The sequence below is a fragment of the Erinaceus europaeus genome, chromosome 17, assembly GCF_950295315.1.
Source record: "Erinaceus europaeus chromosome 17, mEriEur2.1, whole genome shotgun sequence".
Classification (NCBI taxonomy): Eukaryota; Metazoa; Chordata; class Mammalia; order Eulipotyphla; family Erinaceidae; genus Erinaceus; species Erinaceus europaeus.
Genome location: NC_080178.1, coordinates 4,769,599 through 4,795,904, shown reverse-complemented (window position 1 = coordinate 4,795,904; position 26,306 = coordinate 4,769,599). Strand labels below are relative to the sequence as shown.

At 57.1% G+C, this 26,306-nt stretch overlaps 1 protein-coding gene across 3 annotated transcripts; it reads left to right on the top strand.

Annotated features, from left to right (window-relative positions):
• On the top strand, positions 1-20,697 carry CCDC88B (coiled-coil domain containing 88B). 3 transcript variants are annotated; one of them, XM_060176153.1, is made up of 27 exons: positions 1-136; positions 419-573; positions 752-863; positions 951-1,020; positions 1,121-1,179; positions 1,261-1,344; positions 1,434-1,577; positions 1,684-1,829; positions 1,939-2,020; positions 2,177-2,335; positions 3,679-3,825; positions 3,933-4,041; positions 4,179-4,315; positions 4,399-5,439; positions 8,078-8,205; positions 8,288-8,405; positions 8,915-9,010; positions 9,086-9,226; positions 12,348-12,604; positions 12,692-12,835; positions 12,940-13,126; positions 13,207-13,352; positions 16,266-16,364; positions 16,503-16,527; positions 17,037-17,234; positions 17,371-17,439; positions 20,245-20,697. In XM_060176153.1, exons 1-27 carry the CDS (start codon positions 77-79, stop codon positions 20,659-20,661), a joined length of 4,530 nt encoding a protein of 1,509 aa, XP_060032136.1. In that variant the 5' UTR covers positions 1-76; the 3' UTR covers positions 20,662-20,697. The 3 variants fall into 3 exon arrangements, with proteins under 3 accessions (XP_060032136.1, XP_007518632.1, XP_060032137.1); XM_007518570.3 differs by having other exon boundaries at positions 16,503-16,669; positions 20,245-20,444; XM_060176154.1 differs by lacking the exon at positions 16,503-16,527 and having other exon boundaries at positions 20,245-20,385.
• Positions 20,698-26,306: the final 5,609 nt, after the last annotated feature.

The window sequence follows — 26,306 nt, the reverse complement described above, 5'->3', positions numbered from 1 at the left end:
CCCACCCGGGGACTTCCTGTTCCTCTCCGGGCAGGTGTAGCTGCTGTGGCGGCGAGACCAACACCCTGACCCCGTCATGGATGGGGGAGCAGGGCCCGGACTCCCTGACTTCCTGACCGGGAGTCTGGCCACCTGGGTGAGGGGGGCTCGGGTGAGGGGAAGTGGCGAGGGTGGTGCAGGGATGGAGATGGGGTGCGGGGAGAGGAGGGGGCAGAAGAGCTGGGGTGCCAGGGGGTGGCAGGAACTGGACAAGTCCTGGCAGCCAAAGGGGTCCAGAGGGGGTGGGATGGGCTGAGCGCTCGCTCCTGGACCCGGGGAGGAGGGGACTGTGGCCTGGAGGTGGGGGGGGCAGGGCCTTAGGACTCGCTCTGCGGGGTTTGGGGGGCTCCCCCGGCCTGACCCATCTCTGCTCCCACAGGCCTTGGGACTGGCCGCGCTGGTGGGGGAGGCGGAGGAACAGGAAGAGGTGGACGAGTCGGAGGGTGAAGAGGAGGGAGAGGGGTCCCTGGGCTCGGAGAAGACTTTCCTGAGGCTGAGCGATGGGGCTCTGCTCCTCCGAGTGCTGGGCATCATGTAAGGGGCGTGGGGGGGCGGCAGTCTGGGTGCCGGGAAGGGGCTTGGGTCCGAGTCTCCCGCTCCCCCATTCTGCAGGCTGAAGGGCGAGGCCAGGTGGCGGGCGGGGCTTGACCGTAGGGGGCGTGGCCTCGATTGCCACGCCCACTCACCAACCCACCCTGCCCGGTGCCCACAGCGCCCCCAGTTCCAGAGGGGGGTCTCGGATGGCCCCAGGCCGCGATGGTGCCGCAACCTGGCGCGTGCGGAACCTGAACCACCTGTGGGGCCGTCTAAGGGACTTCTACCAGGTGAGGGGGCGGGGGGAGGGAAGGGGGGCTGCACTGACCGCCTCTGCGGGAAGGCCCCTTTCGAATCTCGAGACCCCCTCCCCCCAGGAGGAACTGCAGTTGCTGATCCTGTCGCCACCCCCGGACCTCCAGACGCTGGGCTTTGACCCCTTCTCAGGTGCCCCCTTCCCCCACCCCTTCCGCTCTTTCCCCCTGTCCGGCCTTAATGACGACCCCCCCCCCAGCCCTCCTTAACCCCTATGTCTTGTGTGGTGCAGAGGAGGCGGTGGAAGCGCTGGAAGGCATCCTTCGGCTGCTGCTAGGGGCGTCCGTGCAGGTGAGTGGGGGTGCGGGCAGGGGGCGGAGCTCTGGTTGCAGAGTTGGGGTCTCAGGCGGCAGCACCCCTCTCTCCCCGCAGTGTGAGCACCGGGAACTCTTCATCCGTCACATTCAGGGCCTCAGCCTCGAGGTGCAGAGCGACCTGGCCGCTGCCATCCAGGAGGTACTTGGGCAGACTGGCCATCTGGGACTGACCCGGGGACACTCAGCGCCCCCCCCCAATTGCTCTCCCTGCCCCCCCCCCCCCGCCAGGTGACCCAGCCTGGGGCGGGCGTGGTGCTGGCATTGGCGGGATCGGATCCCGGGGAGCTGACGCCCGCCGAGCTGGAGGTTCGGTGTCGCAGCCTGATGGGGGCGCTGCTGCGATTGGCGCGCGAGCGGGACCTGGGGGCGCAGGTAGGACAGGCTCGGGAAGCCCACCAGGACCCACATTCATCTTCTGGGGTCTGGAGAGAGGCAGATGTGGGTGCTTTGGGATGGATGACCCCCTGACCCCTGACAGAAGTTGGCCAAGCTGCTGCTGGAGCGAGAGGAAGCCCCCTTGGCGCCTACACCCCCAGCTAGGACTCCCCCGGAGGGTCCCTCGCACCATCTGGCCCTGCAGCTGGCCAACGCCAAGGCCCAGCTGCGGAGACTGCGGCAGGAGCTGTGAGCACAGCGCCTGGGGTGGGGGTGGGGGTGGGGGGGTGGGGAAGTTCGGGTGGGAGCGGGCCCGGGGGTGCGGTGCCCAGGCCCCTCCAGTGTCTCTTCCCTCCAGGGAGGAGAAGGCGGAGCTGCTGCTAGACTCCCAGGAGGAGGTGCAAGGCTTGGAGGCCGAGATTCGAAGGCTGCGGCAAGAGGTGCGCTGCGATGTTCCGGTCCTGGCCGCGTTGCGGACTCTCCCACGCACCTCCCGGGCCCACTACCGCGCCCCAGGCCCGTTCCTCGCCTCCCTGGGCCCGCAGGCCCCGGCTGGTCTCTGCGGGCCCTTCCCAGCTCTGCACCGTCTCGCCCAGACCCAGGCGCTGTCGGGACAGGCCAAGCGGGCTCAGCTGTACCGCGAGGAGGCAGAGGTGCTGCGGGAGCGGGCCGGCCGCCTGCCCCGCCTTCAGGACGAGCTGCGGCGCTGCCGGGAGCGGCTGCAAGCTGCGGAGAGCTGCAAGGGGCAGCTGGAGGTGAGGGGGCGGGGCACAGGGGCGGGGCCACAACAGCCCAGGCGGGGCTTGGAAGGGGCGTGGTCATCTGGAGACGAGGCGGGGCCTAGAGTGGCGTATTCAGGGAGGGGTGTGGTTAGTCACAGATGGGGCGGACCCAAAGGGGGCGTGGTCAGTTGGGGTCAAGAGACTGAAGATGGGCCTGGAGGGGTGGGCGGAGCCTGGAGAGGTTCGGGGCGGGGCCTGCAGGTGATGCAGAAGGCGGGGCCTGGAGAGGGAGAGGGTCCGAAGAGGTGGTCCTGCAGGGGTGTGGTCAGCTGGAGAGGGGCGGGGCATGTTCTCGAGTGGAGGAGGGGTCTAGGGAAGGGCGTGGTCACCCGGAGGCCAGTCCCCCTTTGGGGGGTGTCTCTGCAAGGTGTGTGGGTCAGAATAAAGGGCAATTCTGTCCAGTGGGGCAAGTCTCATGGAGGGAACAGCCGCCACTAGGAGGGTGAGGTGCTGCCTAGGGCAGGCTCTTGTGGAGGACAGAATGGATGGAGGGGTGAGGGTTAGTCCTGAAGAGAATAATTCTCATCATTCCTGCAGAGGTAAATGATGCGTCTGTCTGTCTTTGTATATGAGGGTGAGAGATAATCTGTGTTGAGTACTATGATAATGAAACTTTTTTTTAAAACCAGAGTACTATGATAATTAAACTTTTAAAAAATATTTATTTTATTTATTCCCTTTTGTTGCCCTTATTGTTTTATTGCTGTAGTTATTGTTGTTATTGATGTCGTTGTTGTTGGATAGGACAGAGAGAAATGGAGAGAGGAGGGGAAGACAGAGGGGGAGAGAAAGACAGACACCTGCAGACCTGCTTCACTGCCCGTGAAGGGACGCCCCTGCAGTGGGGAGCCAGGGGCTCGAACCAGGATCCTTACACCGGTCCTTGCACTTTGCGCCATGTGTGCTTAATCCGCTGCACTACTGCCTGACTCCCCTTTTTTTTTTTTTTAAACCCAGAGCACTGATCAGCTCTGGCTTTTGGTGAGCGGGGGATTGAACCTGGGACTCCCAGAGCCTCAGATGTGAGAGTCTCTTTGCATAACCATTATGCTATTTGAGCGATGCGGTGGTGGGTTCTGGAGAGACCTCCCTGTTCAGTAGAGTTTAGAGGGATTGCCGCCTGGGAAGGCAGTTCTGGGGAAGGGGCGGGGCTTACAGTGAAAGGCGTGGTCACTGGGGAGAAGGGGTGGGGCCTACATATAGGGGTGGGAGCAGGTGCCGGGCACACAGAGGAAGATGGGCCTAGAGCCTCAGGGCCTGGTTCAGGGTGGGTAGGGAGGCAGCCTCACCCGAGGGGGCGCTCTGCTCCCTGCCAGGAGGAGCGGGTGCTCTCGGAGGCCCTGGAGGCCTCGAAGGCGCTGCTGGAGCAGCAGCTGGAGGCGGCCCAGGAGCGCTGTGCGAGGCTACACGAGACCCAGCGTGAGAACCTGCTGCTGCGGACCCGGCTGGGCGAGGCCCATGCGGTGAGGTGGCACCCCAACCCTCACCCTCCCCATGATCCCTCCTCAAGGGCCTCTAGCGGCCCGGTTGAGGTGGGGAAGCTTTGTCCGACTCTCCTCTCCCCCCCCAGGAGCTGGACTCTCTGCGGAGTCAGGTGGAGCAGCTGGCCGAGGAGAATGCGGAGCTGGAGCTGGAGCTTCGGCGGAGCCTGGAGCCCCCGCCGGGTTCTCCTGCGAAGAGTGAGTGGGTCCCAAGTCTCCCGAGATGTGTTGGGGGTGGCTTTGACTTCCCAGGTGTGGGGGTGCGTGTGAGGGTGGGAGCACAGCAGGATGGAGGAGGGGGAGGGGTCCTGAGCTGTTGATCTCACACTCCCCAGCACCCCCGCCCGGAGCACCCCCCTCCCTCCTTGACGAAGTGCGGGAGGTTGAGGTGGGGCGGCTGCGGACCCTGGAGCGGGAGAACCAGGAGCTTCGAGGGCTGTTACAGGTGCTGCAGGGGCAGCCCCGTGGCCAGGTGAGTGCCCCCCCGCCCCCTAGCCTATCCTGTGTGGCCTCCTTGGAGGAGAACCGCTGACCCTCCTTCTCCTGCACCCTCAGAGCCCTCTGCTGGAGGAGCAGAGGGAAGACTCCCCAGTCCCAGAGCTGGACGCTGTTTCCCAGACTGGCCAGGCCTTGGAAGCTGCAGCCTCAGCCCTTGAGGGGTCAGCCGAGTGTTCCCAATGCCGGGCCTCGGACTCAGTGCCACCTGTGCTGGAGGGGCCCGTCCAGGGGGCTGTCGTGGCCCCCCAGACCTCAGATTCAGCACCACAAGAGTCAGGCCCCACTGTGGTGACCCCGGAGTCCCTGGAGATGGCTGGCTGTGGGGATACTCTCGTGACCCCCAGTGCCATGGCCACAGCCCAGGCTGCAGAAGTCACGATCCAGGCCCGGCTCTGCGTGGGAGGAGAGACGGAGGTGGTGCCCGCGGCGGCTCAGGTTCTGAGGCGGGACCCTGGTCACCAGACCGGACGCTCGGAGCTCAGCCTGTGCGAGCAGCTGGGGGAGCAGGAGACGCTGGGCCAGGGGCTGGACAGGCCTGAGGGGCAAACGGAGGCCAGAGCGCGGGAACTGAGGCTGGAGGAGAAGGCCAGAGCAACTGCAGGAGACCCAGCCCAGCAGTGCCCGGGGCCCCCGGAGGGGCTGGAGACTAATGTCCTGGAACAGGAGGCCCTCAAGGGGGAGGTGGCACGGCTGCAGAGAGAGGCTGAGACTCTCCAAGCTGAGCTGGAGGCCCAGGCCCGGAGGTTGGAGGCCCGAGGCACAGAGGTGGCCCGCCTCTCCGAGGAGCTGGCCCAGGTGCAGCGGGCAGAGGCTGAGGCCCACCAGGAGGCTGAGGTCCAGGCCCGGGAGCTGGCAAGGCTGCGGGAGGCAGTGGAGGTGGCTGGCCGGGAACTGGAGGCAGCCTCTCGAGAGCGGGAGGCCTTGGCAGAGGCCCTGACGGCAGCGGGCAGGGAGCGGAGACAGTGGGAGCGCGAGGGGCCCCGGCTGCGGGCCCGGGCTGAGGAGGCCGAGCAGCGGCTGCAGGCGCTGGAGAGCGAGGGCCGGAGGCAGTTGGAGGAGGCGGCGAGGGAGCAAGGAGAGAAGCAGGCCCTGGCCCAGGTCAGTGCAGCTCAAGCCACATGCGGGACTGGGAGCCCCACCAGCACCCACAGGGTGGCAGCACCGAGCAGGGCTGGGTAGGGGTGGTAGGGGCAGTTGGCAAAGTGCTTTCCAGGGGCCTCTCTGGCCTGGGACTCGGGCAGGTGGCAGCCGTCTCCCCTGGGGTGTTGGGTTCAAATCTTGGTTCTCTGACCCACATGGCCTATTGGCCTGTGCCCTATGCCTCTTCTTCAAAGCGGGCGTGCTCTTCCCAGCCCCCTCTGTGGCCCTTTGGGGAGACTCGGGAGATGCTGATGGAGAAGGGCTCAGATTCGATGGTGTCCAGGAGCAGAAACACAGGGCGGGCGCGTGGGGGGGGTCTGCGAGGGCCAGAGGGGGCTTGGGGGAGGGTCCTGAGAAATGGTCCCCATTCCAGCAGGCAGGGAAGGACATCTCATGCCTTGGGGACAGTACAGGCAGAGACTCGAGAGCACAGGGGGTGCTGGGGATGAGGGAGGGTTGGGGGGGTGCCCAGCCTGCAGACCCCTTCCCAGCAGGAGCCCATTCTGTGTGAGTGGATCACTGTGCAGGGGAGTCCAGGGCCCTGAGGGGGTGCAGGAGAGAGAAGGCCTGGGAACCCTCTGGTTTCTTTCCCTCCAGGATCTTTATTATTATTATTAATTTATTTATTCTCTTTTGTTGCCTTTTTGTTGTTGTTGTAGTTATTGCTGTTGCTATTGATGTCATCATTGTTGGATAGGACAGAGAGAAATGGAGAGAGGAGAAGACAGAGAGGGGGAGAGAAAGACAGACACCCACAGACCTGCTTCACTGCTTGTGAAGCGACTCCCCTGTAGGTGGGGAGCCGGGGGCTTGAACTGGGATCCTTACACCGGTCTTTGCGCTTTGTGCCACGTTCGCTTAACCCGCTGCTACTGCCCGACTCCCTTCCTCCAAGGATCTTTATGTATTCCATTTTATTGCCCTTGTTGTTTTTATTATTGTAGTTATTACTGTTGTCGTCGTTGTTGGATAAGACAGAGAGAAATGGAGAGAGGAGGGGAAGACAGAGAGGGGGAGAGAAAGACAGACACCTGCAGACCTGCTTCACCACCTGTGAAGCGACTCCCCTGCAGGTGGGGAGCTGGGGGCTCAAACCGGGATCCTTATGCTGGTCCTTGCGCTTTGCGCCATGTGTGCTTAACCTGCTGCGCTACTGCCCGACTCCCTCCAAGGATCTTTATGAGTGGTGGGTGCTGTCCTTGGGCTCGCTGTTCGGAGCAGAGACAGAGAGCCGTGAGGGTTCCCTAGGAGAACCCTAGGAATGCACCCTAGGAGCATTTCCTGGGGGAGGGGAGAGGATGGCAGGAAGCCAGGAGAGAGGTGCAGGGTTGGGGTGTAAGTGTGGACCTGGCCGGGCATGGGACTGGGGATGCCGAGAACTGGGAGTGCACGTGAGAGGCTAAGGCCGAGAGGCTGTCTCCAGGCTCCCTCTGTGGGATGTGACAGGCGCTATTAGGCAGCTATTAGGCAGCCCTGGGCTGTACTTCTAGCCCCCTGCTCACCAGCTGTGTGACTCAGGGCAAGTTGCTTAACCTCTCTGAGCCTCAGCTTTCTCACCTGTAAAACTGGAATCCCACTTGACTCACAGGATGAGGAAGACAATGAGTGTGCAGAGTGTGGGGGCAGCAGCTGGCACTCAACTGTGTGTGGGGGGGTCTTGGCGGATGGGTGCTTAAAGTGAGGGTGACCAGGCCGGCCGGCCAGGGGAGGTGCAGGGGAACTGAGTGAGGTTTTCCTGGCCTATGCAGTTCCTGGTGACAGCCTGGTGGAGGTGCCCAGCCAGGGGCAGCACAGAGGGTTGGGGGAGGAGGGAAAAGGGGCTGTTCAGGATGGGCGAGGGACACTGCGGTCTGTGGTCAGTTCCTGTCTACCTCTGTCCCCCCACCTCCTGTTAGTGGGTGCTGGCCAGGGGGCTGCAAGGCCTCCTGGGAGTTGTAGTTTTCCAGTGAGGCTAATAGACAAGGGGGTCTGGAAGTGCAGTGACCTTGGGGGGTGGGGGACAGATTTTTTTTCATGGGGGTGGAGGAGTGTTGGTAATAACCCAGGAAGGCCAGAGTGAAGACTGTAGGTGCAGGGCTAAGCTCAGGCTGGGTAGAGCTGGCCACCCTGTGGTTCCATGCCGACTCAGCCCCCCGCCACCTCCCCCAGGAATGGTTTGGCCTCCCTTCTGGGGGGGGCAGATGGGGGAACATAGGCCAGCGCAGGCCTCCTGCCCACATCCGCAGTGGTGCGGCCCAACTGCCACAGGTGGCCAGCCCAAAGCATCCTGGGCCTCACCCGAGGCTCTGCCGTGGTCACGGGGTTCCTGTCCCGCCATGGCTGGGGGTGACCGGGCCCGCTGCACTCACATGGCCCGGGTGGCCTCGGTCCACAGGGCATGTCCTGGATACACGCGCAGCCGCGGGCTCAGAGAGGTGCCAGCCAGCCAGCCCCTTCTTGGAGGGAGCAGAAGCCCAGGGCTTCCGAGAACTGGCCTGGGTGATAGTGAGGCCTGAGAGCCGGCCCTGGGGTGTGTGTGTGTGTGTGTGTGTGTGTGTGTGTGTGTGTGTGTGTGGTGGTCTGCCCCCAGACCCTGAGCCGCCCTGCCTGCACCCAGGAACTGGAGAGAGCCGTGCTGCGGAGCCAGGAGCTGGGGGCCCGGCTGGAGAGCCTGCAGGGGGAGCTGGAGCGGGCAGCTCTGGAGCGCCAGGATTTTGTGCGGCTGCAGGAGAGTCAGCAGCAGAGGTGAGGGGGGCCGGGTGGGCTGGAGGGGTAGCAGAGGGTAGGGGCGGCGGCGAGGGCGTCGGTGCCAAGTCTCCTGCGGCAGGTACCAGGGGCTGGAGCAGCGGCTGGAGGCTGAGCTGCAGGCAGCCGCCAGCAGCAAGGAGCAGGCCCTGCAGGAGCTCAAGGCCAGGGCTGTGCAGCTGGAGGAGGAGCTGTTCCAGGTGAGGCTGTGGGGCCGCGCCCGCCCCTCTGTCTATCGGGGTGCTGGTGCTGGGTCTTCCCAGCCCCGCCCCCCTCTGCTCCAGCCCCTTGATTCCTGGCCACTCGCTTGCCTGTGCAACCCTTTGGCCACCTCTTGGAGGGAGCCCTGTGCTGGAGTCCACCCCATCCCGACTGTGATGTCAGCCATCGCTTCTGATACTGTGTCTGCTGGGCTCAGTGCTCAGTGAGAGGCTGTAGGGGAGCCGGAAACCAGCTTGCTGCCCCCAAGGCGCTCACGGTTCACCTGGGACAGAGGCGACAGCACAGAAGGCAGCCCTAACCTGGCCAGACGCTGGGGCTGGCAGGCAGGGAATCGGGGTGTGGGGGTGACTTCCTGGGGTGGAGAAGCAGAGCAGCAGGGAGAGGGGTGGGGTGCATCCAGTCTGGTGACTGGGGAGGCTGGGCTGTGCCAGTGCTTTGGGAAGGGGCCAGTGCCGCCGCCCTGAGCTCCCGGGGTCTCTCCCCGCAGCTACGCCAGGGCCCTGCCGGGCTGGGGTGCGGGGAGCATGCGGAGCCCAGGTTCCCAGAGGCTCAGAGCGGGCGGCTCATCGAGGTGGAGCGCAGCGTGAGTGGGGGTGCAGAGGGCGTGGGGGGGGGCTAGCTGGTGACCGGGCTGCTGCTGACTGTCCCCTCCTGGCAGAACGCGACGCTGGTGGCTGAGAAGACGGCTCTGCAAGGGCGGCTGCAACAGATGGAGGGCGAGCTGGGGCGGCTGCAGGGACGGGCCCAGGAGCTGCTGCTGCAGAGCCAGCAGGCCCAGGAGCACAGCAGCCGGCTGCAGGTGCCGCCCCACCCCTGCAGCCCTGCCACTGCCCCTCTGCTGGGGCCCCGGCCCTAGCCCAACCCCACACCTCTGCGTCCCTGTCCCTTTCTCTGCCTGGGGCCCACAGCCCTGCACCGCTGCTTCTGACCAGGCCCCACACCCCTGCCCTGACCCAACCCCACACCCTTGCCTCTGCACCCCTACCCCTGCCTGGGTCCTACACCCTGCTTCTGCCTGGGCCTGCACCCCTGCATCCCTGCCTCTACCCTTTCCCAAGACCATACTCCTTCACCCCTCCTCGTGCCCCTGCCCAGGCTGCCTCTGCCCATTCCATCCTGAGCACAAGGGTCTGCACCCTCATCCCTGCCACCCTACTCTGCACCCCTTCCCCACACCCATGCATCTCCACTAGGTCTTTCCCTTGACCCTGCTTCCTCCCTCTGCTCCCAGCTCCCCCACCTCACCCTGTCTCACCCCATCTCCTCCTCCACACTGTCCGCCAACCCTGGTCCTCCTCCTGTCCTGCCCCAGCCCCACCTGGCCCACCTCTGTGTCACGATTCTCTCTCCTCATTTATTTCTTTGTTTGTTGTGTCATCCAGGATTCACTGCTTTGAACCCAGTCCCAGCCCCACCTGGCCACCTCTGTGTCACGATTCTCTCTCATCATTTATTTCTTTGTTTGTTGTGTCATCCAGGATTCACTGCTTTGAACCAACTTCTTTCAAGTAGAAAGAGAGAGATAGAGACAGAGAGACACAGAGGGGGAGAGACACTAGCATGAAAGCTTCCACCAGTGGTCAGGACTCCCTTATGTCATGCGAGGGCTGGACCTGGGCTATGAGCATCGCAAAGCAGGCACCCTCCCAGTGAGCTATGTTGCCGGCGGCCGTCGTGATATATATTTTTTAAAGATAGAGACAGAGAAGGAGAGAGACAGTGGAGAACAGGAAAGAGACCACAGCACCAAAGCTTCCTGCAGTGCAGTGCAGTGAGGGCAGGGCTAGAACCTGGGACATGGAAATGGCAAAGCAGCACACTATCCAAGTGAGCTATTGTATCGGCCCTCTCTTCTCTCTGTGATTCTTTCTTCTTCTTCTTCTTCTTCTTCTTCTTCTCCTCCTCCACCTCCTTTTTCTTTTTTTACCAGAGCACTGCTCAGCTCTGGCTTACGATGGTGCGGGGGGAGGGGGGAGGGGGGGAGGCTGAGTGACTGAACCTGGGACTTCGGAGCCTCAGGCATAAGAGTCTCTGCGTCTCTTGTGAGTGATTCTTTTTATTTTTTAAACATATTTATTTATTCCCTTTTGTTGCCCTTCTTTTATTGTTGTGCTTATTGTTGTTGTTGATGTTGTTGGATAGGACAAAGAGAAATGGAGAGAGGAGGGGAAGACAGAGAGAAGGAGAGAGAGACAGACACCTGCAGACCTGCTTTACCGCCTGTGAAGCGACTCCCCTGCAGGTGGGGAGCCAGGGGCTCGAACTGGGATCCTTCCCCCGGTCCTTGCGCTTTGTGCCACCTGCACTTAACCCGCTGTGCTACCGCCCGACTTCCTCTTGTGATTCTTAAATTTTACTTGGGGAATAATAAATGGCTCAGGGGGCCAAGCAGTAGTGCAGTGCGTTAAGTACACGTGGCGCAAAGCACAAGGACCGGCTCAAGGATCCCCCGGCTGTCCTATTTCTCTCTGTCCTATCCAACAACGACAGCAATAACTACAACAATGATAAAACAACAAGGGCAACAAAAAGGAAAATAAATTAATAAAATATTAAAACCATATCATTATTGGGTGATATAGCATAATGGCTGTGCAAAGAGACTCTTGTTCCTGAAGCTTCGAAGTCCCAGGTTCATAAACTAGAGTCAAGCAGTGCTCTGGCAAAAATTTAAAAAAAAATTATTATTATTATTATTTTGCCTCCAGGGTTATTGCAGGGCTCGGGGTGGGTACTATGAATCCACTGCTCCTAGCAGCCATTTTTCTTTCTTTTTTAATTGAATAGGACAGAAAGCAATTGAGAGAGGAGGGGGAGAGAGAGAGAGGGAGAGAGAAAGACAGACACCCGCAGACCTGCTTCACTGCTTGTGAAGCTTCCCCCTTGCATGTGGGGAGCTGGGGACTCAAACCTGGATCCTTGTGTGGGCCCTTGCGCTGTGTATTTGTGCACTTAACCTTGTGTGCCACCACCCAACCCCTATTCTTCTCCTTCTCCTCCTTTTTTTTTTTCCCCCTCTTGCTGCCAGGGCTTCATGCCTGCCTGACTTCACAGCTCCCAAAGGACTTCCCCTCTCCCCCTCCCCAGATAGAGGGTTAAAGGCAAAGAGGAAGAGAGAGGCAGACAGGAGAAGGAGAAAGGGGCCTGGAGGTGGCACACCTGGTTAAGTGCACACATTGCCATGCACAAGGGCCGGGTTCAAGCCCTGGCCCCACCCGCAGAGGAAAAGCTTCATGAGCGGTGAGGTAGTGCAAGCATTCTCTTTGTCTTTTTCTTCCCCTCCCTCTCAATTCTCTCTGTTCTATCAAATCAAATAAATCAAATTTTAGAAAAGAGAAAGAGAGGGGGAAAGGTGGTAGCACAGCAGGTTAAGCGCACGTGGTGCAAAGCGCAAGGACCGGCGTAAGGATCCCGGTTCGAGCCCCCGGCTCCCCACCTGCAGGGGAGTCGCTTCACAGGCGGTGAAGCAGGTCTGCAGGTGTCTGTCTTTCTCTCCCCCTCTCTGTCTTCCCCTCCTCTCTCCATTTCTCTCTGTCCTATCCAACAGCAATAACAGCAACAACAACAACAATAATAATAAGGGCAACAAAAGGAAAAAAATAGCCTCCAGGAGCAGTGGATTTGTAGTGCAGGCACTGAGTCCCAGCGATAACCCCGGAGGCAAAAAGAGAGAGACAGAGAAAGAGAAGGAGAGATGCCACAGCACTGCTTCCCTGCTTATGAAGCTTTCCTATATGCTGACCTGGAGTTTGAACCCAGGACTTTGTATGTGATAAAGACTCTCAGAGAAGCACCCCATCTGTGCTGGGCAGAGCCGGGGATCCAGTTGGCCCTGGGAACATAAGTCCTGTGCTTCACCGCCTCTGAGCTGTCTCCCAGGCCTGCTCCCTGCTCCCAGCCCTTGTCGGTCTCCGCCGCAGGCCGAGAAGTCCATGCTGGAGGTCCAGGGCCAGGAGCTGCACCGCAAGCTGGGCGAGCTGGAGGAGGAGGTGCGGACAGCTCGCCGGACACAGGAGGAGAGCAGCGGGCGGCAGCGCGCATTGCTGCGGGACCATGAGGCCCTGGCGCAGCTGCAGCGGCGGCAGGAGGCCGAGCTCGAGGGTCTGCTGCTCCGCCACCGCGACCTCAAGGCCAACATGCGGGCGCTGGAGCTGGCCCACCGCGAGCTGCAGGGCCGGTGAGACCCCTGCCCGCACGTCCAGGGGGGCGGCCTTCCTGGAGACTTGGGCCTGGTCGCCAGCAAGCGAGTGCGTGTCCCCCGCAGGCACGAGCAGCTGCAGGCGCAGAGGGCCGGGGTGGAGGCGCAGGAGGCGGCCCTGCTGGCCGAGCGCGAGCGGCTGATGCGGGACAGCCACCGGCAGCGGGACCTGGAGGAGGAGCTGCGGAGGCTGCAGGCCGAGCACGACAGGTTCCTCCAGGGGCGGGTTGTCGCCCCGTCTATGTCCCGCCGCCCCCCTCCCCCGGCCGGGTGTGGGTGAGCCCCGACCCCTGACCAGCCCTCCTGCTCCGCAGAGCCCAGATGCTGCTGGCCGAGGTGTCCCGGGAGCGCGGGGAGCTGCAGGGCGAGCGCGGGGAGCTGCGGGCCCGGCTGGCGCGGCTGGAGCTGGAGCGGGCGCAGCTGGAGGCCCAGAGCCAGCGGCTGCGGGAGTCCAACCAGCAGCTGGACCTGAGCGCGTGCAGGCTGAGCACTCAGTGCGAGGTGGGGGGCGGCGGGGTGGGGGCCCGGGAGGCTGGGGGCGCAGCCCTGGCACGCCCGTCTGGTGCTGTCCGTCCCCACAGCTGCTGACGGAGCTGCGGAGCGCCCAGGAGGAGGAGAACCGGCAGCTGCTGGCGGAGGTGCAGGCGCTGAGCCGGGAGAACCGGGAGCTCCTGGAGCGCAGCCTGGAGAGCCGGGACCACCTGCACCGCGAGCAGCGGGAATACCTGTGAGCGGGCCGGGGCCTGCGGGGGGGCAGAAAGGGGGCTTGCATGCGACGCGGGTACCTGTGCGGCTGGGGTGGGTGGGAGTATTTGTGAGGTTCTTCGCACGAGGGGCCTGGGCTCAGGCACGGACCTCTTGGACTAAGCCTGGTTCTGCCTGCCTGCCTGTCTGTTGTTTCTGACGGGCTGGCTTCACGGGCGGGTAACAGACGACCAGGGACTCATGGCTGGGTTGTACGCAGTATCTCTTTATTCATGCAGGACGCAGCGCAATCTAAGCCAAGCTAAGCTAAACCTAACACTACAACTTCAACTTACCACTACCAAAACGAACAATGTTGTTCTTATATACTTTCCAAGTAGGGTGGGAACAGGATGTTATGTAGAGAGGGTGGAGAGAAAAATGACTGGTGAAAATCAGGGTGTGACAAGGAGAGGGGGCGGAGCAGGCGAGAATTCTACCACTGAACCACTAATGCCCTGGAGGGAGGGTGGTGCTTTATGTAAATGTAAACGTGATTTATGTAAATAGACTGCAGCTTTGAGTGGGATCAAACCAATCCCTATACAGGCACACCGGTGCTTGGTGAAGCAGAAGCCAGGGGGAGCTGGCAGACCACCCAGCACCTGTCCATCCTTCATCCCTACTTACTCATTTACCTCTCTACTCATCCACCCTCCCACCCACTGGTCCATCCATCCAGCTTTCTCTCTCTCTCTCTCTCTCTCTTTCTTTTTTTTTTTTTTTTTTTTGCCTCCAGGGTTATTGCTGGGGCTCAGTGCTGACATTATGAATCCACTGCTCCTGGTGGCCTTTTTTTTTTTTTTTTCCCCTTCCATTTTATTGGATACGACAGAGAAAAACTGAGAGGGGAGGAGGAGAGAGGGAGAGAAAAAGAAAGACACCTGCAGACCTGCTTCGCTGCTTGTGAAGTGTCCCCTCTGCAGGTGGGGAGCCCTTGCAAGGGTCCTTGCACTCTGTGCTAGGTGAGCTTGACTGGGTGCACCTCTACCCGGCCCCCATCCTTTCTATCTTTACTTACCCATTTACCGATCCATCCATCCATCCGTCTTTTTTTTTTTTTCCCCGTTCATCTTTTTAAAAAATTGTTTTTATTTATTTGGTAGAGACAACCAGAAATTGAGAAGGGGAGGGGCAGGCTGTAGTGTACAGGATTAAGCGCACATGGCGCAAAGCACAAGGACTGGCACAAGGATCCTGGTTCGAGCACCCGGCTCCTCACCTGCAGGGGGGTTGCTTCACAGGTGGTGAACCACGTCTGCAGGTGTCTGTCTTTCTCTCCCTCTCTTTATCTCCCCCCCTCAATTTCTCTCTTTCCTATCCAGCAACAACAACAATAATAACAGCAGCAGCAACAATAACAACAATGGGGAAAAAAGATGGCCTTCAGGAGCAGTGGATTCATAGTGCAGGCACCGAGCCCCAGCAATAGCCTGGAGGCAAAACAGAAAGAGATTGAGAAGGAAGATATTGAGAAATTGAGAGAGGAAGACAGACACCTGCAGACCCGCTACACCACTCACAAAGCTTTCCCCCTGCAGGTGGGGACTGGATGCTCCTGGGTCCTTGTGCACTGTAACATGTGTGCTGAACCAGGTGCACCACCACCTGGCCCCTCATCCATCCATCTTTATGTCTAATCCATCCACCCATCTATCCAATCTATATTTTTCTATCTATTCATCCATCCATCCATCTACTTCTCTATCTCTCCATCCACCCACCCACCCACCAATCCATAACCAACCACCCATCAATCCATCTCTTCTCTCTACCCAACCATACACAGTCAGCTATTTTTCCATTAATACATCCATTTCTTTTTGAATATATATATATATATATATATATATATATATATATATATATTGTGCCTCCATCGTTATTGCTGGGGTTCAGTGCCTGCACTACGAATCCACTGCTCCTGGAGGCCATTTTTCTCCTTTTGTTGCCCTTGTTGTTTATCGTTGTTGTGGTTATTGTTGTCGTTGTTGGATAGGACAGAGAGAAATGGAGAGAGGAGGGGAAGACAGAGAGGGGGAGAGAAAGACAGACACCTGCAGACCTGCTTCACCGCCTGTGAAGCGACCTCCCTGCAGGGGCTTGAACCAGGATCTGTACGCCGGTCTTTGTGCTTTGCACCATGTGCGCTTAACCTGCTGTGCTACCGTCCAGCCCCCTGAATATATATTTTTTTACCTTTATTCATTTGCTAGAGACAGGCATATATCAAGAGGGAAGGAGGAGACAGAGAGGAAGAAGCAGAGACCTGTGCTACCGACCTGTTTCACCACGTGTGAAACTTTCCCTGTGTGTGTGTGGGGACCAGGGGGTTTGAACCCTGATCCTTGCTCATTGTAACATGTGTGCTCAACCAGGTGCGCCACCACACAGCCCCCATCCATCCATCTATCCATTTCTTTATCTCTATTCATCATCGGTTATCTATCACACCCTTCACCTACCTATCCTCTGCCATTATGGTATTCCTGTCTGTCCATCCATCCATTACCAGCTACTACTATCTATCTACTATCTACTCACCTCCCCAGTCCACCCATCTCCTTAACTATACACTCATCTATTCCTTCAGCAGGTCATCTCTTTATCCAGCGCCCCCCCATCATCAGCTGTCTGTCTATCTGCCCATTCAGCGATCTGAGTGACTTGTCATCCCTCTGTCCCCAAGTCTCCGTTCCATCCATCTATCTATGAGAGAAGGCGCCAGGGTATTGTTCTGACCCATGCAGTGCCGGGGACTGAACTTGGAACTTCGGGCTTGCAAGTTCTGTGCTCTGACCCTGGCCGCTGTCAGCACTGACCAGTGCACTACCTGCTAAGCCAGTGCCCTGCTCCTGTGGGGGCGTCATGCCCGCCTTCTCCCTCCTCACCCCAGGGACCAGCTCAACGCCCTGCGCCGTGAGAAGCAGAAGCTGGTGGAGAAGATCATGGACCAGTACCGAGTGCTGGAGCCTGGGCCCCTGCCCCGGACCAAGTGAGTGGGGCTGCTCCCCTCCTCCCTGGGCCGGTGCTCCCAGCCTCTGCCCTGACCCCCCTCCCCCAGGGTTGGCTGGGCCCTTGTCCTCCCCCCCACACCCCAGCCTTACCCCCTGTTGTACCCTCTTGCCCCCAGGAAGGGCAGCTGGCTGGCAGACAAGGTGAAGAGGCTGATGCGGCCACGGCGGGAGGGGGGCCCCCATGGGGGGCCGCGCCTGTGGGCCGATGGGGCTGGCAGCACCGAGAGCCTGGGGGCCCCCCCAGAGATGGAGCTCCCCGAGGGCAGGGAGGCGGACGGGCCAGGTGGGTCTGGGGCTCAAGCGGCCGGGATGGTCCCTCCCCGTCTCCCCTCTCCCTGTTCTGTTTGTGGCCTTCTCTGCTGCAGCTTACAGACAGACAAACCCAGGGCTCTCGGCTCTCCGCTCTTGCTATATAATCCTCATGGCAGGCGCCCCCCTGACCCCCCCCAGCCCCAGCAGTGCCTGGGACCTGGGGTGGCAGCTTCGTGGGAGGTCATGTGACCCAGTGAGCAGAGGTCTGGGGTCCTACCATGGGTCAGTGCACTGGTCCCCTGGACCCCTGAGCCCCTGGCCTCTGCACCCCGCCACCCCTCCGCTCTGCCCATCCCACTGCACCCCTGTGACCCCTTCCTCTTGCTGCCCTGTTGCAGGGTCGAGGTCCCTGGCCCCCATGCGCCGGGCCCAGAGCTCCCTGTGTCTGCGGGAGACCCTCGGGCAGCGCCGAAAGCTCAGCTCTCGCTTCCCTACGGGCCTCAGCTCGGAGTCCTTCAGCCCCGGAGACACCCCCCGGCAGCGATTCCGACAGCGGCGCCCTGGGCCCCTGGGGGCCTCCAGTGTCCTCGGCAAAGGTGAGGGACCAGCATCCAAGTCTAGGCAAGCGGCTCCTGGAAGGGGGAGGGGCCTTCCTCTTGTCCCCTGTGCGCCTCCCCCCTTCTCTGCCCTGGTCCCCGTGGCCCAGTGGTTGCTTTGTGTCCCCACCCCTAGGACCTGGCATGGGGTGGGACAGCTCTGTTGAGACCTTGGCAGAACACGAAGCGGATGCCAGCCGAGAGGGTGAGTGGGGGCCGGGGAGGGGGCCGCCTCGTCCATCACTCACTATGTGACAAGGGCCGAGGACAGACACTCACTGAGCGTGAAAATCAAGAAGGGCTGCCGCTGGACTGTGGCTCACGCGGTTGAGTGCACGTATTACCACGCACAAGGACCGGGGTTCGAGCCACTACTCACTACCTTCAGGGGGGGAGGCTTCATGAGTGGTGAAGCAGTGCTGCAGGTATCTCTCTTTTTCCCTCCTTTCTCAATTTCTCTCTATCCTGTCAAGCAAAAAAAAAAAAAAAGGAAGGGAGAGAGAGAGAGAGAAAGAAAGGGGAATAAGACACCTCCAGAAAAAAAAAAACGTTTTGAGCCCCCGGCTCCCCACCTACAGGGGAGTCGCTTATAGGTGTCTGTCTTTCTCTCCCCCTCTTTGTCTCCCCTCTTCTCTCCATTTCTCTCTGTCCTATCTAACAATGACGACATCAATAACAACAATAATAACTACAACAACAATAAAAAAACAAGGGCACAAGGAAAATAGGGAGTCGGGCTGTAGCGCAGCGAGTTAAGCGCAGGTGGCACAAAGCACAAGGACCGGCATAAGGATCCCGGTTCGAACCCCGGCTCCCCACCTGCAGGGGAGTCGCTTCACAGGCGGTGAAGCAGGTCTGCAGGTGTCTGTCTTTCTCTCCTCCTCTCTGTCTTCCCCTCCTCTCTCCATTTCTCTCTGTCCTATCCAACAACGATGACAACAATAATAACTACAACAATAAAACAACAAGGGCAACAAAAGGGAATAAAATAAATATTTAAAAAAGGGAAAATAAATAAAATATTAAAGAAAAAAAAAAGAAACTTGCAGCCCTGCTTCACCATTTGTAAAGCTTGCCCCTGCAGGTGAGGACTGGGGGCTCGAACCCAGGGCCTTATGCATGGTGAAATATGCGCTCGACCTGATGATCCATACTGGTCCCTCTTTCCTTTTTCTTTCTTTTTCCTCTATTCCTTTCTTTTTCTTTTCTTTTCTTTTTTTTTTTGAAAGGAAAGAAGGAAGGGGGCTGAGAGCACACATTACAGTGTATAAGGACCTGGGCTCAAACTCCGGTCCCCACCTACAGGGGGAAAGCTTCACGAGTGGTGAAGCAGGGCTGCAGGCCTCTCCTCCCCCTCCCCTCTCAATTAATTCTCTCTGTCCTATCCAATAAAATTTAAAAAATAAATAAATAAAAGAAAGGAAAAAAACAGGGCCAGGTGGTGGTGCACTTGGTTGAGCGCACATGTTACAGCGCGAAAGGACCCAGGTTCAAGCCCCTGGTCCCCACCTGCAGGAGGAAAGCTTCACAAGTGGTGAAGCAGGGCTGCAGATGTCTCTCTGTCTCTCTACCTCTCTATCTCCCCCTTCCTCTCAATTTCTGGCTATCTCTATCCAATAAATAAGTAAAGATACTAAAAAAATAATAAAAAATAAAAAAAAAGGAAAAAAAAAAAAAGGCTGCCAGGAGTGGTGGATCCATCCTGCAGATACAACCACAGGTCCCCAGTGATAACCCCGGAGGCAGTAAGAAAGGAAGCGGGATCCAGGAGGTGGCGCAGTGGGTAAAGCACTGGACTCTCAAGTGTGAGGTCTTGAGTTTGATCCCCGGCAGCACATGTACCACAGTGATGTCTGGTTCTTTCTCTCTCTCTTTCTATCTTTCTCATGAATAAATAAATAAGATATATATATAAAAAAGTCATTTTGAAAAAAAAAGAAGAAAAGGGGGAGCAGATGGTGGTGCACCTGGTTAAGCGCTCACATTGCAGTGCTCAAGAAACCAGGTTCAAGACCCTGGTCCTCACTTGCAGGGGGAAAGCTTCATGAGAGGTGAAGCAAGGCTGCAGGTGTCTCTCTGTCTCTCTCCCTATCTCTCCCACTCTCCTCTCAATTTCTCTCTGTCTCTATCCAATAATAAATAAATATATATTAAAAAAGAAAGGAAGGGAGTCGGGTGGTAGCGCAGCGGGTTAAGCGCACATGGTGCAAAGCGCAAGGACCAGCATAAGGATCCCAGTTTGAGTCCCCGGCTCCCCACCTGCAGGGGAGTCACTTCACAAGCAGTGAAGCAGGTCTGCAGGTGTCTGTCTTTCTCTCGCCGTCTCTGTCTTCCCCTCCTCTCTCCATTTCTCTTTGTCCTATCCAACAATGAAGACAGACAACAATAATAACTACAACAATAAAACAACAAGGGCAACAAAAGGGAATAAATAAATAAATATTTTTTAAAAAGAAAGGAAACAGACAAAAAAAAATTAAAGACCTTTAGTCAAGACAACTTTTCCTGTTGAAACCGGAATAAAAAAAAAAGAAAAAGGAGGGAGGACCACAGCTCAGTCCACAGAGACGGGACTGAGCCCCTCTTGAAGCTGGGCTGATAAGCTAGCTCTCGGACCCTGGCTTATGATTTTTATTTTTCCTTTTCTTCCCTGCAGATAGAGGACAGGCAGAGAGCTAGAGAGCTAGAGACACAGAGAGAAGACGAGGTGTCAGGGTGCTCCTGCTCCTCCACAGGTTACACTCCGGTGTGGTGGCCAGGCAGTGAGCCACCTGCCGCACCTCCAGGGTTGAGATTTTCACTGGGGAGGCTTCAGGGGTGCTGGAGCAAAGACTGGGAGGTGAGACTTTGTCACATGTCAGGTGGGGGACAGTGTGCCCGGCAGAGAGAGGACCCGCAAGGCGGCCAGTGTGGCTGGGGGTGCGGCGGGTGGGCAGGGCTGCAGGCCTGAGGGTGGCCTGCAATGCCGGGAGCCCCCCAGAGCAGGCCTGACTTGCACCCCTCCCTGCAGGCCTCGAGGAGCCGGAGCCGGAGAAACGTCCTCTTGCCTCTTCGCTCAGCCAGTGACACCACGGGGCCCCCGGGGACCTGCAGGCCTCAGTCTTCCCGCAGTCGGAGCCTCAGCGGGGGCTCGCGGCTGGCCAGCAGCGTGGGGGACCAGGGCCCTGGAGGCGGGTCCTTGGCTGGGGAGTCCTGTTGGGGGGCTCACCCGCAGAGAGGGGGTGAGCCTGGGGTGGAGGGCGATGGCGGTGTCCCAGTAGCAGCTCCCAGGGGCGGCTGCAGTGGGTCTGGGTGCTTCTCAAGGAGAAGGCTGTCTGTAGGGGTGCCCTCCGCTGAGGGTGGCCGGTGGGAGGGGGCAGCGGCGCTCCCTGCCCGGTCCAGGTGGGGCATCTCCGACGGCTGCCTGGGTCCTGCCCGGAGCCTTTGAAGAGACAGTGCTGTGGAGTAAAGTCGTGGTCACCTGCGTCTGTGTCCTGTGTCTGCCAACCACACCGGGCCACCTAACATTGGGGTCACCCATAGCCTCCCCCCCCACTTTCCTGCTGGGGCAGGTGGGTGCTGGTCTTGGACTTCCTCACTCTGGAAAAGGGATTTCTACCCAGGAGGGGTGAGGGGCATGTATATGTGTGGGGTTCAGGGCAGTCAGCACATGGGGGCCATGTCTGGGCTTCATCTTTTTTAAAAAAATTATTATTATTGTTTTGTTATTGTTATTCCCACCAGAGTTATTGCTGAGACTCTGTGCCTGCATGAATCCACTGCTCCCAGTGGCCATTTTTTTTTTCCCTCCAGGGTTATCACTGGGGCTCAGTGCCCACACTACGAATCCACTGTTCCTGGAGGCTATTTTTTCCCCTTGTGGTTTTTATTTATTATTACTGTTATTGCTGTCAGATAGGACAGAGAGAAATAGAGAGAGGAGGGGAAGACAGAGCAGGGGAGAGAAAGATAGATACCGGCAGACCTGCTTCACCACTTGTGAAGTGGCTCTCCCTTGCAGGTGGGGAGCCGGGGGCTCGAACCGGGATCCTTTTGCCGGTCCTTGTGCTTTATACCATGTGTGCTTAACCTGCTGAGCTATTGCCCAGCCCCCAGCCATTTGTTTTTTTAGAGAGTGAAAGACAGAGAGCGCTAGTAGAGAAGGCAGTGGTGCACCTGGTTAAGTGCACACACCACAGTGTGCCCCGACCAGCAGGGCGGTGAACAGGGGCTAGGAACCTAAAAGATCTGGAATGACAGGGACAAGAGACACGAAAGAATGACAGCAAGTCAAGTTTCTGATCAAGCTGCAAAATTTTATTGTGTTCACAGGCATTATAAGGCTTTGGGGAAGGAGGGGGGAAGTGCTGGAGGAGGAGGAGGGGGAGCAATCTTCAAAGTGGAATGTTCCTTGCAACATACAATGGCCGAAACCATGTTTGCTACCACAACTATGTGTTGTGTCACTATTTCTGATAAATGGTCTACCTGAGGGGAAATGGCCTGCCCAGGGGGGAAATAAAACTTGTCTCCAGGGCTTCCATTGTTTCAAAGCTTATCATCTATCAAGCAGAGAAATGGTTCCTGGCCACAGTGTACAAGGACCTGGGTTCAAGGCCTCTGCCCCCACTTGCGGGGGGGGGGGATTTTCACAAGGGGTGAAGCAGTGTTACAGGTGTCTTTCTCTCCCTCTCTGTTTCCCCTCTCTCAATTTTAAAAATGTTTTATTAGTGATTTAACAATGATTAACAAGATTGTAAGATAACAGGGGTACAATTCCATACAGTTCCTACTGCAGAGTTCTGTGTCCCATCCCCTCCATGGGAAATGTCCCTATTCTTCTCTTCTTTCTTCATTTTCTCCTTCCACTACTTTTTCTTTTTTTTTTTTTAATTTTTTATTTAAGAAAGGATTAGTGAACAAAAGCATAAGGTAGGAGGGGTACAACTCCACACAATTTCCACCACCCAATCCCCATAACCCACCCCCTCCCATGATAGCTTTCCCATTCTCTAGCCCTCTGGGAGCATGGACCCAGGGTCGTTGAGGGTTGCAGAAGGTAGAAGGTCTGGCTTCTGTAATTGCTTCCCCGCTGAACATGGGTGTTGACTGGTCGGTCCATACTCCCAGTCTGCCTCTCTCTTTCCCTAGTAGGGTGGGTCTCTGGGGAAGCTGAGCTCCAGGACACATTGGTGGGGTCTTCAATCCAGGGAAGCCTGGCCAGCATCCTGGTGGCATCTGGAACCTGGTGACTGAAAAGAGAGTTAACATACGAAGCCAAACAATTTGTTGAGCAATCATGGATCCCAAGCTTGGAATAGTGGAGAGGAAGTGTTAGGGAGGTACTCACTGCAAACTCTAGTGTACTTCTGCTTTCAGGTATATATTTTATAGTTTATGGATACGTGTGCACATAATCCTTCTACTACTTTTTCTACTGCTCCTCCCCCTTCTGCTTTTGCCTCCAGGATTATTCAGGGACTCAGTGCCTGCGCTACAAATCTACTGCTCCTGGAGGCCATTAGAACAGAGAGAAATTGAGAGAGGAGGAGAACATAGAGAGGAGGAGAGAGGGCACTTGGTTGAGCACATATTACAATGTACAGGGACCTGGGTTCAAGCCACCAGCCCCCACCTGCAGGGGGAAAGCTTCAGGAGTGGTGAAGTAGGGCTGCAGGTGTCTGTCTGTCTCTCTCTTTATTTCCCTCTTTGCTGTCTCTATCTAATTTCTGCTGTCTCTACCCAATAAATAAATAGAGGTAATTAAAAAAGAGAGGAGGAGAGAAAGATAGACATCTGCAGACCTGCTTTATCGCTTGTAAAGTGACCCCACTGCAGGTGGAGAGCCAGGGGCTCGAACAGGGATCCTTGTGCTTTGCATGATGTGCACTTAGCCTGGTGTGCCACCCCCCCCCCCAAACTTCCCTATTCTTTATCCCTCTGGGAGTATGGGCCAAAATTCTTTTTGGGGTGTAGAGTTGGAAGATCTGGCTTCTGTAACTGCTACTCTGCTGGATGTGAGTGTTGGCAGGTGGATCCATACCCCCAGCCTGTTTCTATCTTTCCCTGGTGGGGTAGGGCTCTGGGGAGGTGAGGGACACATTGGTGAGGTCGTCTGCCCTGGAAAGTCAGGATGGAATCATAGTAGCATCAGCAACTTGGTGGCTGAAAGGTGCTAAGATATAAAACAGGACAAATTGTTTAATAAACAGGAGCCCAAAGGTAGAAATAGAGCAAATGAAATTAGAGGTCTTCAGGTGGGAAGATGCTAGGAAGTCTATTTTAGCAATGTTCCATGTGGCCCATGACTTTAGTGATTTTTGCCTAAGCCTGATAGCTAACATGCAGGTGGACTAAAAGGAAGATGGTGTCAGAGTTGAGATTAGGGCTAGAAAGCTGGGTTAGGGCAGAGAGTAGCTCCCAAACTTGAAGAAAATATACAAATAGAACCAACTGTTAGGGACCAGGCAGTGACGCACACAGTTAATCGCACATAAGCAAGGATATGTGCCAGGACCCAGGTTCTATCCCCTGATCCCCACCTGCCGCATGGACGCTTCCCAAGTGTTGAATCAGGTCTGCAGGTGTCTATCTTTCTCTTTCTCTATCTCCCTCTCCCCTCTCAGTCTATCCTATCCAATGAAAAGGAAAAATGAAATGACTGCTAGAAGTGGTGGTTTTGTAGTGCTGGCACCAATCCACAGGACTGGAGGAAAAAAAACCAACCAACCAAACAAAAACCAATTTGACTGTTTACCCTACTGATCTGACCCAGGGCCCTTATATATTCATATTTAGCACAGGAGCCTGCGTGACCTCTGAGTCCCTGTCAGTCTGAGCTCTCAGTCCATGGTCACAGCCAGGAACATTCTAGGCTGCACTCATTTCAAGAACATACAGGTAGGATGGCCCAGCTTCCTTTTGGAGAGTAGGACAGTTCCTACCATTGCTACTTTATAGTGCCTTCTCAACTTCTGTTTCTATCAAAGAGAGAGAGAGAGAGAAAGGCAGAGAGGAAGAGAGAGATGCCACAGCCCCACTCCACCAGGCTTGCCCATGTGGTGGCCTGGGGCTTGGATCTGGTTATCTGAGCAATGCATGTGCTCTTGACAGTAAGTCGCCTGCTCTAATAATAACAACATATTTTTGTTTTGCCACTAAGGTTACTGTTGGGGCTTGGTGCTTGCCCAGTTCCACTGTACCCAGCAGCCTGTCCTCTTCCTTTCTTTCTTTTTTTCTTCCTTTCTTTCGTCCTTCCTTCCTTCCTTCCTTCCCCTCCCCCTATAAATAAACACAACTGTATTCATTTATTTGAATAGAGGTAGAAATTGAGAGGAAAAAGTGAGACAGACAGACACCTGCAGCACTGTCTCACCACTAGAGAAGCTTCCCCACTGTAGGTGGGGACTGGGAACTTGAACCCAGGTCCTTGCACATTGTAACATGTGCTTAACCAGGTGCATCACCACCCAGCTCTTCCTTTCTTCCTTTCTTCCCCCTTCTCTCTTTTTTGATAGAGGATGAGAAACAGAAGGAAAGAGACACAGGCAGAGAAGGAGAGACCCAGGAGCACTGCTGTACGCCTTGTGCTCACCCTGCTACGTGGAGGTTAGGGGTTTGGATACGCGAGTCCTTGTTCCTGGCAATGTGTGCACTCAGCCAGTGAGCCACCCCAGCCTGCTTGAGACTGATTTTATGTGAGGTTCAATCCTGGGCTCCACTGCTCTTGCTCTGTGTCTCAGAGATGGGATGAATGATAGAGAGAGAGAGAGAGAGAGAGAGAGAGAGAACTGGAATACCACTCAGCTCTGGCATAAGGTGGTGTCAGGGGTTGGACCTGTGTCCTCTGGGGCTTTAGGTGAGCAAGTTGGTGCTTTAATAGGCTGAGCTAGCTCCCTGGCCCAATAAATAAATCTTTTTTTAAAAAACATTTATTTTATCTGATAGAACAGAGAGAAATTGAGAGGGAGGAGAGATAGAAAGGAAGAGACATCTGAAGCGCTGCTTCACCACTCGTGAGACTTTCTTCCTGCAGGTGGGGACGGGTGTCCTTATTCACTGTAATACATGCACTTAACCAGGTATCCCACCATCTGGCCCCCCTAGTAAATAAATATTTAAAAAATATTTCTAGGGCTGGGGAAACAGCATAATGGTTACGCAAATAACTTTCATGCCTAAGGCTCTGAGTTCCCAGGTTCAATCCCAAGCACCACCATAAGCCAGAACTGAACAGTGCTCTGGTTAAAAAAAAAAAAAAAAAAAAATTCTATGAGAGAGATCCCAGAGCACTGTTCATTTCTGACTTATGGCAGTGCCAGAGACTGAACCTGGGACCTGTGGACCTCAGAATGCAAGTCTGGTGTGCTACCTTTGTGTAATCTCCCTAACCCTGGGTTCAGCCTTTTCTTTTTTTATTATCAATGAGATAGGAGGAGAGAGAAAGAGCCAGACATCACTCTGGTACATGTGCTGCCAGGGACTGAACTTGAGACTTCATGCTTGAGAGTCCAATGCTTTTACCCACTGCGCCACCTCCTGGACCACTCAGCCTTTTCTTAATGCTAAGGTGTGGGAGGGAAGGCCCAGGGAGGCGGAGCTGCACTGCTTAGGCCTCACGTTCTCGGTGCTCTGGGATTGAACCTTAGCACCGCCAGGAGGCAGCAAGGAGCATGGATGGTGGAGCCTTGCTCTGTGTACTCGCGCTCTCTCTCAAAACAGACCAGCTTGAGCTGAGAAAGTGGCTCAGTGATAGACCCAGGGCTTGCTCTGTGGCACCAGAAAAGATGGGGTGTGGGCACTGGGGGTTGAGGCAGTGAATCTCCACCCCTCACCTTCTCCCCTGGTGTTACCCAGTGAGGGCTTGGCACAGGGGTCACAGGTGGGAGGGACACTGGGTCTGGGGTGACGCCCAGGAAGGGGGCAATTAGCTGGGTGGCAGGACGTGAGTCAGGGCTGGGTGGGGCTGCCTGGGGCTGAGGTGCGGCCGCCTGATCTGGGGGAGACCAAGCGGGGAGGGTGGCCTCCAGGCTGACTCAGGGGGCCCTGCAGCACCCCCTTGGGGATAACTCACCCTTTTGACCTGAGCTTCAG

Bases quoted from the DNA above. Each gene is read 5' to 3' on its own strand.
- CCDC88B (XM_060176153.1), top strand. From the start codon at position 77: ATGGATGGGGGAGCAGGGCCCGGACTCCCTGACTTCCTGACCGGGAGT. The intron at 8,406-8,914 runs GTGAGGCTGTGG...CTCTCCCCGCAG, and splicing joins TGGAGGAGGAGCTGTTCCAG to CTACGCCAGGGCCCTGCCGG. The intron at 12,836-12,939 runs GTTCCTCCAGGG...CCTGCTCCGCAG, and splicing joins CTGCAGGCCGAGCACGACAG to AGCCCAGATGCTGCTGGCCG.